Here is a 13,432-nt window from a genome sequence, read left to right as displayed (position 1 = left end):
GGGCGGTTTTGGGCAGGAAGCAAGGGGCTATTTGTGGCAAGATTTTGTAGATCGGCGACGTAGGCACCATGTCTCTATTTGGTCGATGTTTGGTTTTGTTAGTGTTTCGATGCTTCGATTCGAATTAATGGGAGTGAGTGGTCAGATGGCTGTTGGATCTTTAGTCGAGGAATTCACAGATCCAATACTCACCCGTGTCCCGTGTTCCGAGTATCACCAGCCCTAACGCGCGGTGACATGCATGTTGCACGTCTTCTCTCCGCTTAGAGATCTCGCCCGCGCCATTCCCACCTATTGAAAGGGCCCTTCTCCACAGCAAGCATGTCAGCGATCAGCGCAAACCCTTGCGGCTCGTCGCCATCGCCCTCAATGTTGATTGAGCTGCACGAGAAGCTGCCACATGCGGCTAGAGGGCCCCGCAAGTCTGGACCCTGAAAAGACGTCACCCGCCAAGATATGATGGCATAGCATCAGCCGCTATTGCTCAAATACATGGCAGTCGCTTAGGACCGACGTGAACGAACAATTACGATTCTTTTTGCTGCACCTGCATACCAAAGACCCTGAACATTCGGTGCGGTCCTTCTACGGCCTCTAGGGACTACCCAGCTGACTGATAGACAGGGACCAGTACCCTCCAATCACACTATTCGACACGGCACCGCCTAGACCCTAATAGTAGTTCACAGACTTCACGTACGTTCACGCTTTCAAGGTTCCAGGATGTCTTGCAGCTTACTAAGATACGACAGCACACACTGTCTTCACCATGAGCTCACGACCATCTCTCATGCCGCCCACCGAGGGCTCCTTCCTCTCATCGGGCGCCTTCACTCCCTCGGGCCTCACACCCAACACACGCTCCGAAGCCGAAGCCGCCTTCACCTCCAACAGCGCTTCGCAAACCGATGCGGCTGCTCCCGACCCAAATCTTTTGCCCCTGATGGGTGCTGGTGGAGGAAACGAGACCACAGACAATGGCCCAACTGAAGCTGTCCGCGCTTACACTGGCTACCGCCGCCCTGGCATGGCTCGAGCAAGCTCAGCGAACTACGAGAACGCACTGAAGCGAGCGCAGCAAGCGTCCGTCTCGTCCGACTTCTCCGCCGACTCTGAAGTACCTGACAACGTCACTGCGGGCCAAACAGTCGCGTCGCCGACAGGCTCCACTCCATTCCCGCCTCCCGGTCAAGGTGTAGTGCCCCTCAACTACAACTCTACTCCCGTTGGCGCCGCTCAAGGCGATGCAGTCAAGAAGACTCGTTCGCGTGGCCTGAGTCTCAGTGGTCTTGCCCAGCAGCAGGGCTGGAGCGAGCAGGACTACAAGCGTGTATACAGCGCCGATTTGCTTGCTGAAGAACCGAAGAATAGCGCTGGATATGGCTCAGGCCCGAAATAAGAGGCGAGCATGACATCACGGTGCATGACGGCGTTCATGCAGGCCGACGCTCGGCCAAAGGCAATGCAGCGGTCATGATCAGGGCCGCCAGCTTGCTACAACTACTATTACATTTACCATATCATGAGCTACATGCAAGGCGTTGGGTGGAGTTCTGCCAAAACATCGAGGTCGCAGGCCGACGATCCTGTTTAATACATCGATTATGATCCAGTGCAGTTCACCATCGTCATTGACACGAATGCGATAAGGGCCACAAAGTTGAGGAATAGCACCTACTAACTGCGTAGCATCATATTGCCCTTCTCTACCATCTTCTTATACTTCTCGCATCTCAGTTTGTTGTTGCACCTGTATGCCTCTCCACCCTCTCTACACTGCTCTGGTCCTACGCAGCATGTCATGTCTCTGCATTCGGTCCAGCAAGTCCTCTTCCCGCACGTCTGCTCACATAATTCTTTGAACCATTCATTGCTACTATGCAGTCTTTCGCACTTTGCTTCGCACTTCAAGTGAGCATTACCCAGGTCACAAGTCTCCAGGCATGTATCGCGAAACGCACTGCAACCCCGAGATAAAGTTTCGAGTCTGTGTGGGGCGGGAGTGAGCGAGCGAAAAGTCGAGTTTCGCGTTCCCGAGGAGCGAAAGGGCAAGGCACAAGAACCAGTATGGCAATACGTTGGGGTACCCCCCCAGCAAGACTCCACGCAGTCCCGATCCGGCGCAAGCGAGGCGTTGATCTCTTGCCATGTTTGTTGCTGACATTGAGTATGGTTCTTGAAGCAATTGGGTGAGCGTAAACTGTCTGCCAACGCGTCAAGTGTAGGTGGAATACACCTATCGTGTATGCATCGGACCCAGGACTTCACGCAGTCTTCGCACTCCACCGTATGCGCCGGTTCGAGAAGGCCAGCACGATCAGCGAGGTCTTTGCAGATCTGGCGCTCGCACGCCCCGTTTACACCGCAGTGTACGGGACCGGCTGTGCAGAGCTGGAGCTCGCATTGTAGAGTTCGCTGGTGGTCTGTTGTGTGGAGTGGGTAGGGCGGGGCGAGTTCATGCCACGGGGGATTGTATCTCATTGTGCGTTCGTGAGGTCTCTCGCAGTCATTCAGGTATAACTGACAATCCGTACAAGTCTTCACCTCCGCGTTGTTCGCACGTTTTCTCGCTTCCGCATTCGCTATCCGGTTGAGCTCTACATTTCGCAGAGACAGGATAGGAAAGCGACCGGAGAGGCTGACGTCGCAAAACTCGCACTCGGAGCATTCCAGATCGCTGCACAGATCGTCGGCTGTGTTTCGATGCGATAACGAGCTTGGAAGTACGAGGTCTTCAGCAGCGTCGCCCATGAGCGAGCGATAGTCGGCGTAGCATGAACGGTCGCATGTTTGCTGTTTCGACCCTCGAATGCCGAATAAGGAGGAGAAAGACAGTGCGCGTACAGCGAACGGAAGAGATAAGATGATGGAGGCTTTTGGTAGTAGCATGGCGGCGAATGGGATGGGTTGGTGCGGGTTGATTGTAACAAAACAAACCTCAAAGCGGGGGCCCGAAGCTTTGAACGCCAGAGGAGTAAGTTTCTAGGAAGTGCATCGTGGGAGTCTTCACTAAGAGAAAAAGCTGAGAGTGAAATGACCACCTAGGTATTCCGGGCGAGCTCGCGCGAGTCACGTGACTGGTACTCATCGCGAATGTCCGGCTTGTATCCCGCATTCTGCAATCCCTCATCTCGGCACTCTGACAAACCATGACATTCGACGAAATCTCCCAATACGATATAATGAAACTTAAAAAGAGCAATAGCCCATCGAAACTGTTGGTCGAGCCTGCCCAATCGAGTCGCTGATTTGAGGGTACAAACACTGAGAGCGGAGAAGGCTTGGCTTGATGTGTTGAGGCCCTAGATTATAGTATTGCATGCTATCTGATAGGCTACTAATTGAACGATGGCGCAAATGCTCGAGAATGAGTTTGACTACTCGCTGATTCGGGTGTTTGTCAGTGTCGGGGTAGCTCTTTCCCTCACTATCGACCTATCACCTGCTTCAAACCATGAGGCAGCCGTTACCTCTACACCGCTCGTGCTTCTAGCCTGGCCCCCTTTTGTACGTCGATGTGCTTTGTAGACCGACTTCTTCCACTCCTCCCTCCCTTCCTGCACCATCAACTTCAATTCTCTTTCCCTACCACTACATTTCACTACCACTTCATCCTACACGCTCACTGAAAATGCGATTCAACAAGATCTTCGTGGCTCTGGCCATGGTACTACCTGTGGTGTTCTCTGCCAGCATTCCATCCTCGGAGCAGTTCTGCAAGCCAGGCACTCGAAAGTGCGACTACAACGACGTGGTGATCTGCAATCCCCAAGGCACTGAATACTGGTCGGATCAGTCATGTAGCAAGACCGAAATCTGTACCATTGACACCAACAACCCTGATGATCATGGTCATTGTATCGCGATCTGCGACATCCCCGGCGAAGAGCGCTGCCTCGGCAATGAGTGGCGTGTCGCATGCAACAATGAGCACCGATGGAAAGCCATTGAATCATGCCCTACACCCGGAGTATGCAACACACTCATGAACAAGACTTCCTGCGCGACTGCGGACTTGCCACCGGCGCCTCTCCCTCCTGGCACTCCACCGCAACCTGAGCCTTGCAAAACAGTGACCGAGACGCGATGCTCAAACTGGTCAAACGGTCTTTACCGCATCGAGATGTGCAACTATGATCAATTCTGGCTTGCCTATGGGACCTGCGGATCGGAAGAGTTTTGCATGCACTGGGTGCCTGGTCAATACGTCAGCCAAGGCGAAACAAAATGCGTCTACGACCCTGAAATCCTGTCCACTGCTCCTCCTCCCAAGTCCCTCGACTCTCGGTCGTGGATCTCGCAAGGTACTCCAGATGCTCATGAGTATTGCGATACTGGCACGTCTCGCTGCTCTGGCAACAAGCGTCAGGAGTGTGTCGACAACGTCTGGAAATCTACCATGTGTCCTAAGACTTCCGAATGCGTCAAACATGACGATGTCGTGCAATGCTGGATGAAGCCTCCAACTCCCCCGACCGTACCAGAGCCATGCACACCAGGCGATCGGAAGTGCGACTCTGACGCATACGCTCTGATGCTCTGCGGAGACAACGAGATGTGGCATACCGAGAAGAAGTGCACCACTTACGGAGACTGCATCACTGACGGCCCAGGGCAAGCGCACAGCAAGACTGGTGGTGTAGGTCCGTCGAAAATGCAACGTCAAACCAACAGCACTGAATGCGCCTACGGAGATTGGGCCTGCGACAGCCATCATCGCTTCATGTACAAATGCAACAGTAACGGTACCTGGTCGGCGCCGTACCAGTGCAGCAGGGCCGGTGGCTGCCAACCCGAGGGACCTACAGATGCCTTCCCCAAGGGAAGGATGACCTGCGCGGACTTTCCGAAGTATCTCTACCCTTACCCTGACAACAGGGTCTGTGAAACGGTCAGAAGCTGCGAGTACATGATGTATCTCTACCCTACTGCTGTAAGTGTCGCCCTTCCCTGCTCGTTCTCTTCTACTACGACGATGCACCTGGGCCTTGCGAACGATGACTAATGCGCAATAGGGCTCACCTGATGCTGAGACCAAGGAGAAGTACCGCAAGAGCATGTGCGCGGATGAGGCTGTAAGTGGAATATCATCAAGATTAGATGGAGTGGGCTAACTTTCTTGCAGTGCATGGACTGCGATCGCTGTACTTACAAACTCGGACATGGCGAGGTGCTACAACCTGATCTCCGCACCCTCCTTCATGGCTCGCCGGTGCCTGACAATTTTGACTAGTAGTCATGAGAGAGTGGGGTGAAGTACCATGTCGGCTTGAGTATAAAGAAGGCAGTTGGCGATGGGATTGATGTGTGGTGGAAACTACGCACGGCCTAGGAGGGATGTCAATATGTCTCCGATATGGCGAGCATTCTGTCCTTGGGTGACCCTATGTATAATCACCTGTAGTCCTCTACCAAAATGAATGGCTTACCATCTGAATCACAACTTGCAAGCCGGTGACACTCCAAGTCGATATAGTCCTGTCTTACTATTCACTCCTCAACCCAACGTCATAAGATCTTTCACAACGCCGACGCGACTGATCAACACTCTCACCCACCTCTTTTACCCAACACTCAGTTACCATGCATTCCTCTCCCAACACACGAACCAGAGAACCATAACAATAACAACCGCGCAAACATGCACCCCATCCTCCTACCCATTTTTACCCTTCTCCTGACCCCCCTCGCCTCCGCCGCAACACCAACCACAAACCCCCGCACTACAACCTACCGATGGATCCCCAAACCCGCAACCCTGCTATCCGAGATTCCCGGATCCGGCGTTTGTGACGAGGAGATTGAGTATTGCATGAAGGTACGTATGCGCAACTGAGACCAGAGAAAGAGATTCATTGCTGGTTTCGAGCTGACGGTTCAATAGACCAAGATGGGTTTGACGCGACAGCTGCAGATGCAGCAGTGTAAGCTGTGGGCTTGTGCGTTTCATGATACGGTAAGTTGGGTTGGAGAAGGATGGGGATGGGAGATTGGCTGGCTGACGTGGTTGTAGTGTCCTGGGACTAGGTACTGTGATGTAGAGTATACCCTCTAGCGACGTTGACGGGCGTGCTGTGAGAGAGATAAGCATAAACTGCCTGGTGAGAATTTGGAACATATATCCGCATAGATGGTGGTAGACAGTAGCACAAAAGACGAACCATCTGGAGCAAAATGGGGGATTGGTCACTGATAAATGTGAAATACCTCTATATGAGCCAAACGACTCTTCAAACTTTTGTACCTCTTCCTGCGCCGATCTTGCCTTGGCGCCATGCTATGCTTGAAACCACTTTTGTTGTAACCGCAACTCCTGATGCGCCGTTCATGCTGGGCCCCCGAGAAACCTCATCAGGTACCCTCCCAACGGTCCAAAAAGCGGGAATCCTGTGTTATAACCTCCGTTCCTGCCGAGCCACAGAGCATAGGCACCCACTACCACGGCAAGCCCAACAGCTCCGTACCGGCGGTGGTGCCAAACACGCAGCTTGATGTAGTGTATTGTCTTGACGGCCTGTCTCAGGGTCTGCGCGCGGCGGAGGTCCTGCTCCTGCTGCAAAAACAGCATCTCGCCATCTTCCAAGGTAAGATGACGCAGACTGTTGTTTGTCGCAGACGATTTTAGTACGCTGGAGGACGAAATGCGCCACCACTCCCAGCTGTTGAGTGACGCAGGAGGTAGTCTCTCGTACAGCTCAACGGTCCGAGCGATGTGGAACTCGACGTCGAAGGGCTCTGGGAGCTTCCCTAGCATGACGTAGAGTATGTCCTCGTCCTCTTTCTCGTATTCCAGCAGCTCCTCCCTCTTGGATAGCACGACAGCCGCGAAGAGGTATATGGGCATAACGGCATGGCGGGCCAAGAAGAAGTCAAACAGCCTGGTGATATCCTTGTAGTCTTGTATATTATGGGCGAACATGGTGATTGTCCCGGCGAGCGCAAACGACGGTTGACTCTTGGGGAGGTGTTCGTACAGGACGGGATCGGCGGCGCGGAGGATCGGTCGCAGCAATTCGAGCTGGGCAAGGGCTGGATCGAGCGACGACAGCATGAAGTCGCGAATGCGAAGCAGGCTTAGTCGGGCGACTGCGGCGGGGGCATGTTCGGGGCCGAGAACGAGTAGGAAGACCTGGACGATATCGTGGTAGCCCTGGAAGTAGCAGAGCGTGGGGTGATGGCGCAGGACGTCGAGGATGACATCGGAGAGCTGCTCTTTTCGACGATTGAGCTGCTTCTCAGATTCTGGTCCTATTAGTATGAAACACAAGTTGGTTCGCTTGTATGCAACAAACCGTTCCTGGGGTAGTAAACAAACGCGCGGTTGACATCCAGGCCAACCTGATGCTCATCCTTGTGCTCGGAGAGATGTTTCCATGGCTCCTTCTCTGAATCCTTGTCAGAGCATCCTAGCAAGAGAGGCCCTATAGTTGTCAGCTTAGTGTGGAGATGTGTGCAATGGGAGGCCTACAAGCAGTGCAACGCAAGCTATCGCTGACGAGGCCAGAGGGACTGGTCGCGAGGTCTACCAGGGCGGTGACGTCGCCATTGTCGATTGCGGCGCGCACCAGAGACTCCTTCTCCTTCTCGGCAGGCGTCAGTTGGGGAACGGGGGTGGCGTGTCGCGTGGGCAAGCTGCCAGAGCTCACTGAGCGCGACACGGAGCCAGAGGGAGTGCGTGATGCCATGACAGTGCCCGCATTTCGAGACGTGCCCTCAGTACGCGGCAGCGGCAGGAAAGAGCTGGATCTGGGACGCGATGACGTGGCCAACGTGGGCCCTCGTGTGCGCAGGAGAGCGCAGGGAAGAGATGCAAGAGGGTGGCAAGATGTTTGTTGGAGGAGCTACATGCTGTTGCGCGTAGGCGTTCCAGCTGCCGGGTTGACGTGACGGGTCGCGCCTTCCTCCTTGTCCAACCGAGGCGCTTGGCACCCCACCGAGTTGTGAAGGTCAACTACCGGCACTTGCCGTATCCTATCCCATCGCCATCATCTTTTATCCGCTGTCTGCGCGGGGGTGACGACCGTGTAACCCGACAACACCACTCGCGCCCACCTGTTCGCCGGCGGCCACCAAGGCCCGAGACGCTGCCGTGCCGCCAAATCTTCCGTGTCGGCGCACTGTCTGCATGCTCGACACCTTCACGCCGACCAACCATTGCTGGAAGACTTCCCGTACCCTGGTCAACTTCTGCGCCGCACCACTGGACTTGCAACCAACTCACATAGCCATCGCGATCCGACCGCGATCCGACTAAGATCGTACTCCCTGCTGCACGATCATCTGGTGATCTAGATCGGTACCCCCTTCCGATACTTGAAGCGCACTACACGAGCCTTTCCGCGCTCTACACGTGCTGCGTGCTAGTAGTAGGTGCATCCGGTAACTCCATCTCTGAGAAGGTGTCCAGGGTGCTGTAGTGGCCTGCTAGCTGCCGGCTTGAGTTGGTCAAGGCATCCCGGTTCCAGTTGCCTTAGGTCGCTGCTGCTATTCCACTCACCACCGCTAATCGCCCAATCCAGCCCTTGCCACATCCGACAGGCTTTCTCTTGCATCAATTGATCCCAGCACCTATTGCTGAAGTTCCTTGCCTCATCAGCGTGTCTGACAAGCCTGTTGCGACAGGCAGCAACATGTCATCTGTTTCAGCTCCGAGTGTGCCTTCGTTGCTTCTACCTACACTGGTCTGATCTCATCCCGTGTTGTGCGTGGAATCTGTCACCATTGGTTTCGGTCTTCAAGCTATACTTTGTCCCCAGCCTTCCGAAGAGGTCCTGATCAAACGTCATGGCCCAAGCCCACGGCCTCAGCCTCGTCGACGGTGAGTGGGTTTCCAGACCGCTCGACCCTTATCAGATCATGGCCAACGCGTCTCAAGATGACGTTGAGATGCGGGATGCAACGCCCAAGCCAACAAGCCAAGTGCCTGAATACGGCATACTGTCGCAGACTGTCTTTGAGACACCGCTAAGCAAACTCATCCTTCCGGCGAAGATACGTCACAAAGATCTGATTGACGTTGTCATGGTTGGCGAGGACTTCATACGACTCAAAGAGATCCGTGACTATGGCCAGATCCGCCATGTGGCTTCCAAGACTGACTTCAACGGCGGCCGCATCATCACCGCCAAAGTCTTTGGCGACCCTCGTGAAGTTTCCGCAACCACAAGTGGCAGTCCTTCGCTACATCAAAATTACATTTATCACAGGACAACAAGGCCAACCACGGCAAATGGAGACAACGCCTTACCTCCGGAAGTCATTGTGCTTACTCTATCAAACCGATCGTTGATATTCTTGTGGGCTCGACACGATACGGCAGGTACTGCCACATTCATCCAGAAGACTATCAAGCTACCGGCAGGAAGTTCCCGCTTGGATCGCTTTGGTACCTTCCTCGCTATAGATCCCAAATGCCGAGCAATGGCAGTCGCAGCACACGAAGGGCGCTTTATCCTGTACAAGACGAAGCCGATGGAAAGATGGAGAAGGGATTCTAGGATGAGCAATGAGATTGCTGCGCCTATCGAAGATGAGCGAATCATGTCTATTGAAGGTCAAATTATGCACATGGATTTCCTATCATCAGGAGGTGGACAGGACGATTACCACGTTGTTTTGCTGTTCGTTGTCGTCCTCCAGGGGAGGACCAGGCTCACCTGTTTCGATTGGGATTGCAGACAGGATCTCAGTAAAGCAACCCCTCGGACGGAGCGATACCTTGTCCAGTCTGGTAAGTGTATAGACGTACTAATTGGTATATGAGCGTTACTGACCTGTCTAGAGGACACAATACCTTCTCTACTCATACCACTTCGCCGGAGTCCGGATTTCCTTCTAGTTTCCGACGCCCACATCTCGGTTTACAAAAACATTCTCTCTGGAGATCCAACGCAAACCACAGTGCCGATCGACAAGACAATACTTCAATCAATACTACCAGGCGATGGCAAGCACGCACCCAAGTGGACCGCTTGGGATAAGGCACCACGCAACTCCGATTACCAAAAGGAGGTGTTTTACATTGCAAGAGAGGATGGCCGTATCATATATGTGATGCGAGGGCCCGCGGGCACTCTGGAGATTGATGAGGCTGGTGATTGGCAACACCGGATTGACACCTCCTTTTCATGCTTGGGTATCGACAACTCAGAAATGTCGCAGCAATACCCAGATCTTTTGATTGCCGGCGGGGCAAGCAATGATGGATTGCTTTGCAAAGTCGGTGCCTGGCCCACTGAGTACTCGTATGCAGTACAATATCCAAGCGCAAATCAATTCTCATTCGTCGATAGCATCCCAAATTGGACGCCTCTTACAGACCTTGTAGTAACCAAACTTTCTAGCCCGCGCGCGTCAGACGAACGTCAACGATCTTCCATCTTTGTCGCAAACGGCAATAATCCACATGGAGAGATCTCGGAACTGCGACGCGGCATACAAGCTGTTGTCGACGATAGTTTCAGCGGCATCAACGGATGCGCTGGGATATGGGTGGTTGACCATGGCAGTCATATGGCAGACATCGAAGGCACGATGAGGAGACAGCATTATGCCATATTTTCAATAACGCTCCCGCCAGAGACCTTGGTAATTCGAGTCGTTCGTACACAACCGGAGAGCCGTGCAGACTTCACTGGAGCATGGGAAGAAGGCTTCTGGGATAAGTTCCAAACACCCAGCGACGATGATCCACTCGAAGACGATCTGATGCGAGAAGAGGAGACCATCTCGGCGTGTCCTTGGTCTGACACGATATCGATCCAGATTACAAGACGAGAGGCCCGCACTCTTCTTCGGCCAGCATTGAGACAAATCGAGTCTTTGAAGTTTGACTCACCGTTGCTGTTGGCTGTCACCCATACTGCATGCCCTTTCATCGCGCTTGCATCTCGAAAGAGCGGTCATGCGCTATTGGAGATCATACCAATCTCAAAGGGCGGCAACTTCGACCGATCAAATTCATTCCAATACCAGCTAGCTCATGATCCCACATGCGTAGAGACGCTGGAAATCAACGGCTGTTCATATGTATTCGTCAGTACATTCGATTCGAAGGTCTTCCTCTTTCAGTACTCGTACAATGAGACCTCGTTGATGTTGGAAGACTCCTGGAAAGACCAAGATGCTCTCAACGGTTCGCAGAAGCTCTGCGAGAGTGTTGCAGTTCTGAGCAAGGACGGCAAGAATGTTCTGGTGTGCGCAATGCGTGATGGCACTCTTCTGAGTTCACAAATCCACATAGAGAACGGTGGTAAGTTTGAGTAGATCCTAATACGAGACGCTTCTCACATCGTACAGTCATATCATCCCCGTCCTGGAGCTCTACTCATATGGGCGCAGCTTCAGCCAAGATTACCCGCAGCGAGACAGATGTATCTGCAGCGTTTGTTTCTTGTGGATCAGATTTCTGCCGAGTGCGCCCCTCTTCAAATGAATTCTCCTGTCTCGACGTTGATTCTATATGGTTTACCGATCGCGGCCACCCCGAGTACAATCAATCGCCAGTATCGGCAATCTATCAACTGCCATTTCTACCGAAACTGGACGTTGTTGGGAGGAACCTCGGCGGCTTTCTGTTTGCAGTCGCCGGAGATCGTCTTCTCTTCTCGCAACTGGATGCAGACGTAAAATGGTCAAGTCAGGATATGCCTTCTACATTTCTGCACGACTCCAAAATCATTCCCAGGAAACTCATCACGGGTGCTAAGCCGAGCAATATACTGTACATGCAGAAGTTACGTCGAGTACTAGTGTCGACTATGGAAGCGAAAGAGAGACGAGGGCCACCTTCTGGCGAGCGATTCTTGCACTCATCGATCAAGCTACTGATGGTGCGCGACGACAGACCGACCGATGACGTCGAGATCAAACAGGAGGTGGAAGCGCCGGTGGAGCGACTAGTCGTTGCCCAGGCTCCTTTGATGAATGCCGAGAGAGTATATTCCATCGTCGAATGGCAGTTCTTGAACAAAGACAGCAAGAGATACAATCTCATCATTGTTGGCACCGGAATCCAGACCGGCTCCTCGCAGCATAGTGGAAGGCGACTGATCTTCAACACTGGCAAATCGGGCTCCAAGCTGGATTTGCAGAAACAGTCAACATATAACGATCCAGTCTATGGAATAGCGCTGTGGGACAATCAGACTACAGTCAGTATCGTCGGGAAGTCTTTGTGCATTGATCGCTTCGACGAGGAAGCCGGTCGATGGTTTCAGCGTGGTAAAATAGATCTGCACTCTCCAGGCATCCACGTGTCTATCATTCAGCCATTTGTCTACGTTTCGACGCTCCAACACTCACATCTTTGCTTCAAAGTTGTGGAGTCAGCACGACCCGATACTTTTGAGTTTGTGCGGGAGTTCTCTGATAGTGGTATGCGCAACTGCGCGCGACATCTGGTCATGGATTTGCCAAACAAGGAGGGTAGTAGCAACGATCGATTCGTCTTACTCACCGACAAGAAGAGCAGTTCGGTAACCGGTCTCTACCAGCCACCTCTTCGGACCCACAGTAACGCTTCACCGACATTATTCGAAGCATGTCTTCCCCGATCTGTGATTCGTCTCGACCGCGGCGATATCCGCCCACCTTGGCGCCGTCCAAATTCTGTAGGCAAGATCACCGGAGTCCTTGTCGACGATATCGTCGGCGCTTGTACCGATGGCACGATCTTCTCTTTCTCCATTCTTTCCAAGGCCGCCTGTCTACTACTTCGCCTGGTACAAAACCTGATCGCGGTGAAGTCGAATCGTTCGGGCGCCCACAAACACGACACAGTCAAACCCCGTAGTGGCGACATCTTCAACGTTCTCATGAACAACACCCCTGGCAATCAACATGGTGCGATCTTGGTTAGGGATGTAGATCCACGTTATCTGGGGCAAAGTCTTCAGCGAGGTGCCAAGCACAAGCACGTCGAAGGCGACTTCTTAAAGAACTGGCTACATGGAGATGGCGACTTGAAGAGCTTGGTTTGGAGCGACGCAGACGAAGAGGTCGGAAAGCTCTTCCAGAAGCTGGCGTTGGATGTCGAAGAAAGATGGGGAACGAAGAATTCCGGGGAGACCAATGGGCACAGGAAGCAGCAGTTATGCAAACACGTAAAGGGATGGATGAGCGAGGTACTCATGCCTGTGGCATGAAAATCCAGTCCGCAGTACTAGAGCTGGCTACAATTCATGTCGCATACATGAAAGAAAGGTTATTTGAGGTAGAAGCACGCGTCGTCTTCGAAAATCCTGATACGTTGGAACTTGACAGTGTGCGTACGAAGCAGAGCGTCCCCATTCACCCACACCTCTAGTAAGACACCCCATCCCATGTCGCACACTGTTCGTCCACAACCACGCAAATCAACGATGAGACAACACTGTCTCTCGAGCATCGTGTAAACAGAACCACATGAGATTCATCGGTACTTAAACTTAAC

General features: G+C 53.0%; 4 protein-coding genes across 4 annotated transcripts; 3 read left to right on the top strand and 1 right to left on the bottom strand.

The window, feature by feature from the left end:
- Positions 1 to 492: 492 nt before the first annotated feature.
- Positions 493 to 1,399, top strand: J4E78_008318 (uncharacterized protein; the record flags this gene model as incomplete). The annotated part of the gene is made up of 3 exons (XM_049368920.1): positions 493 to 498; positions 690 to 696; positions 753 to 1,399. 3 exons carry the CDS (start codon positions 493 to 495, stop codon positions 1,397 to 1,399), a joined length of 660 nt encoding a protein of 219 aa, XP_049219364.1.
- Positions 1,400 to 3,631: 2,232 nt separating this feature from the next.
- J4E78_008317 (uncharacterized protein) lies at positions 3,632 to 5,233 on the top strand (the record flags this gene model as incomplete). Its single annotated transcript, XM_049368919.1, has 4 exons — positions 3,632 to 4,647; positions 4,879 to 4,933; positions 5,016 to 5,075; positions 5,126 to 5,233. The coding sequence occupies 4 exons, from the start codon at positions 3,632 to 3,634 to the stop codon at positions 5,231 to 5,233; spliced, it is 1,239 nt and encodes a 412-aa protein (XP_049219363.1).
- A 1,092-nt stretch (positions 5,234 to 6,325) lies between these two features.
- J4E78_008316 (uncharacterized protein) lies at positions 6,326 to 7,685 on the bottom strand (the record flags this gene model as incomplete). The annotated part of the gene is made up of 3 exons (XM_049368918.1): positions 6,326 to 7,242; positions 7,293 to 7,421; positions 7,469 to 7,685. 3 exons carry the CDS (start codon positions 7,683 to 7,685, stop codon positions 6,326 to 6,328), a joined length of 1,263 nt encoding a protein of 420 aa, XP_049219362.1.
- Positions 7,686 to 8,856: 1,171 nt separating this feature from the next.
- J4E78_008315 (uncharacterized protein) lies at positions 8,857 to 13,145 on the top strand (the record flags this gene model as incomplete). The annotated part of the gene is made up of 3 exons (XM_049368917.1): positions 8,857 to 9,730; positions 9,782 to 11,251; positions 11,299 to 13,145. 3 exons carry the CDS (start codon positions 8,857 to 8,859, stop codon positions 13,143 to 13,145), a joined length of 4,191 nt encoding a protein of 1,396 aa, XP_049219361.1.
- Positions 13,146 to 13,432: the final 287 nt, after the last annotated feature.

Source organism: Alternaria triticimaculans, assembly GCF_023758025.1.
Source record: "Alternaria triticimaculans strain BMP 0046 chromosome Unknown scaffold_14, whole genome shotgun sequence".
In the NCBI taxonomy this organism is placed as follows: Eukaryota; Fungi; Ascomycota; class Dothideomycetes; order Pleosporales; family Pleosporaceae; genus Alternaria; species Alternaria triticimaculans.
This window is presented reverse-complemented; position numbering and strand designations above follow the sequence as displayed.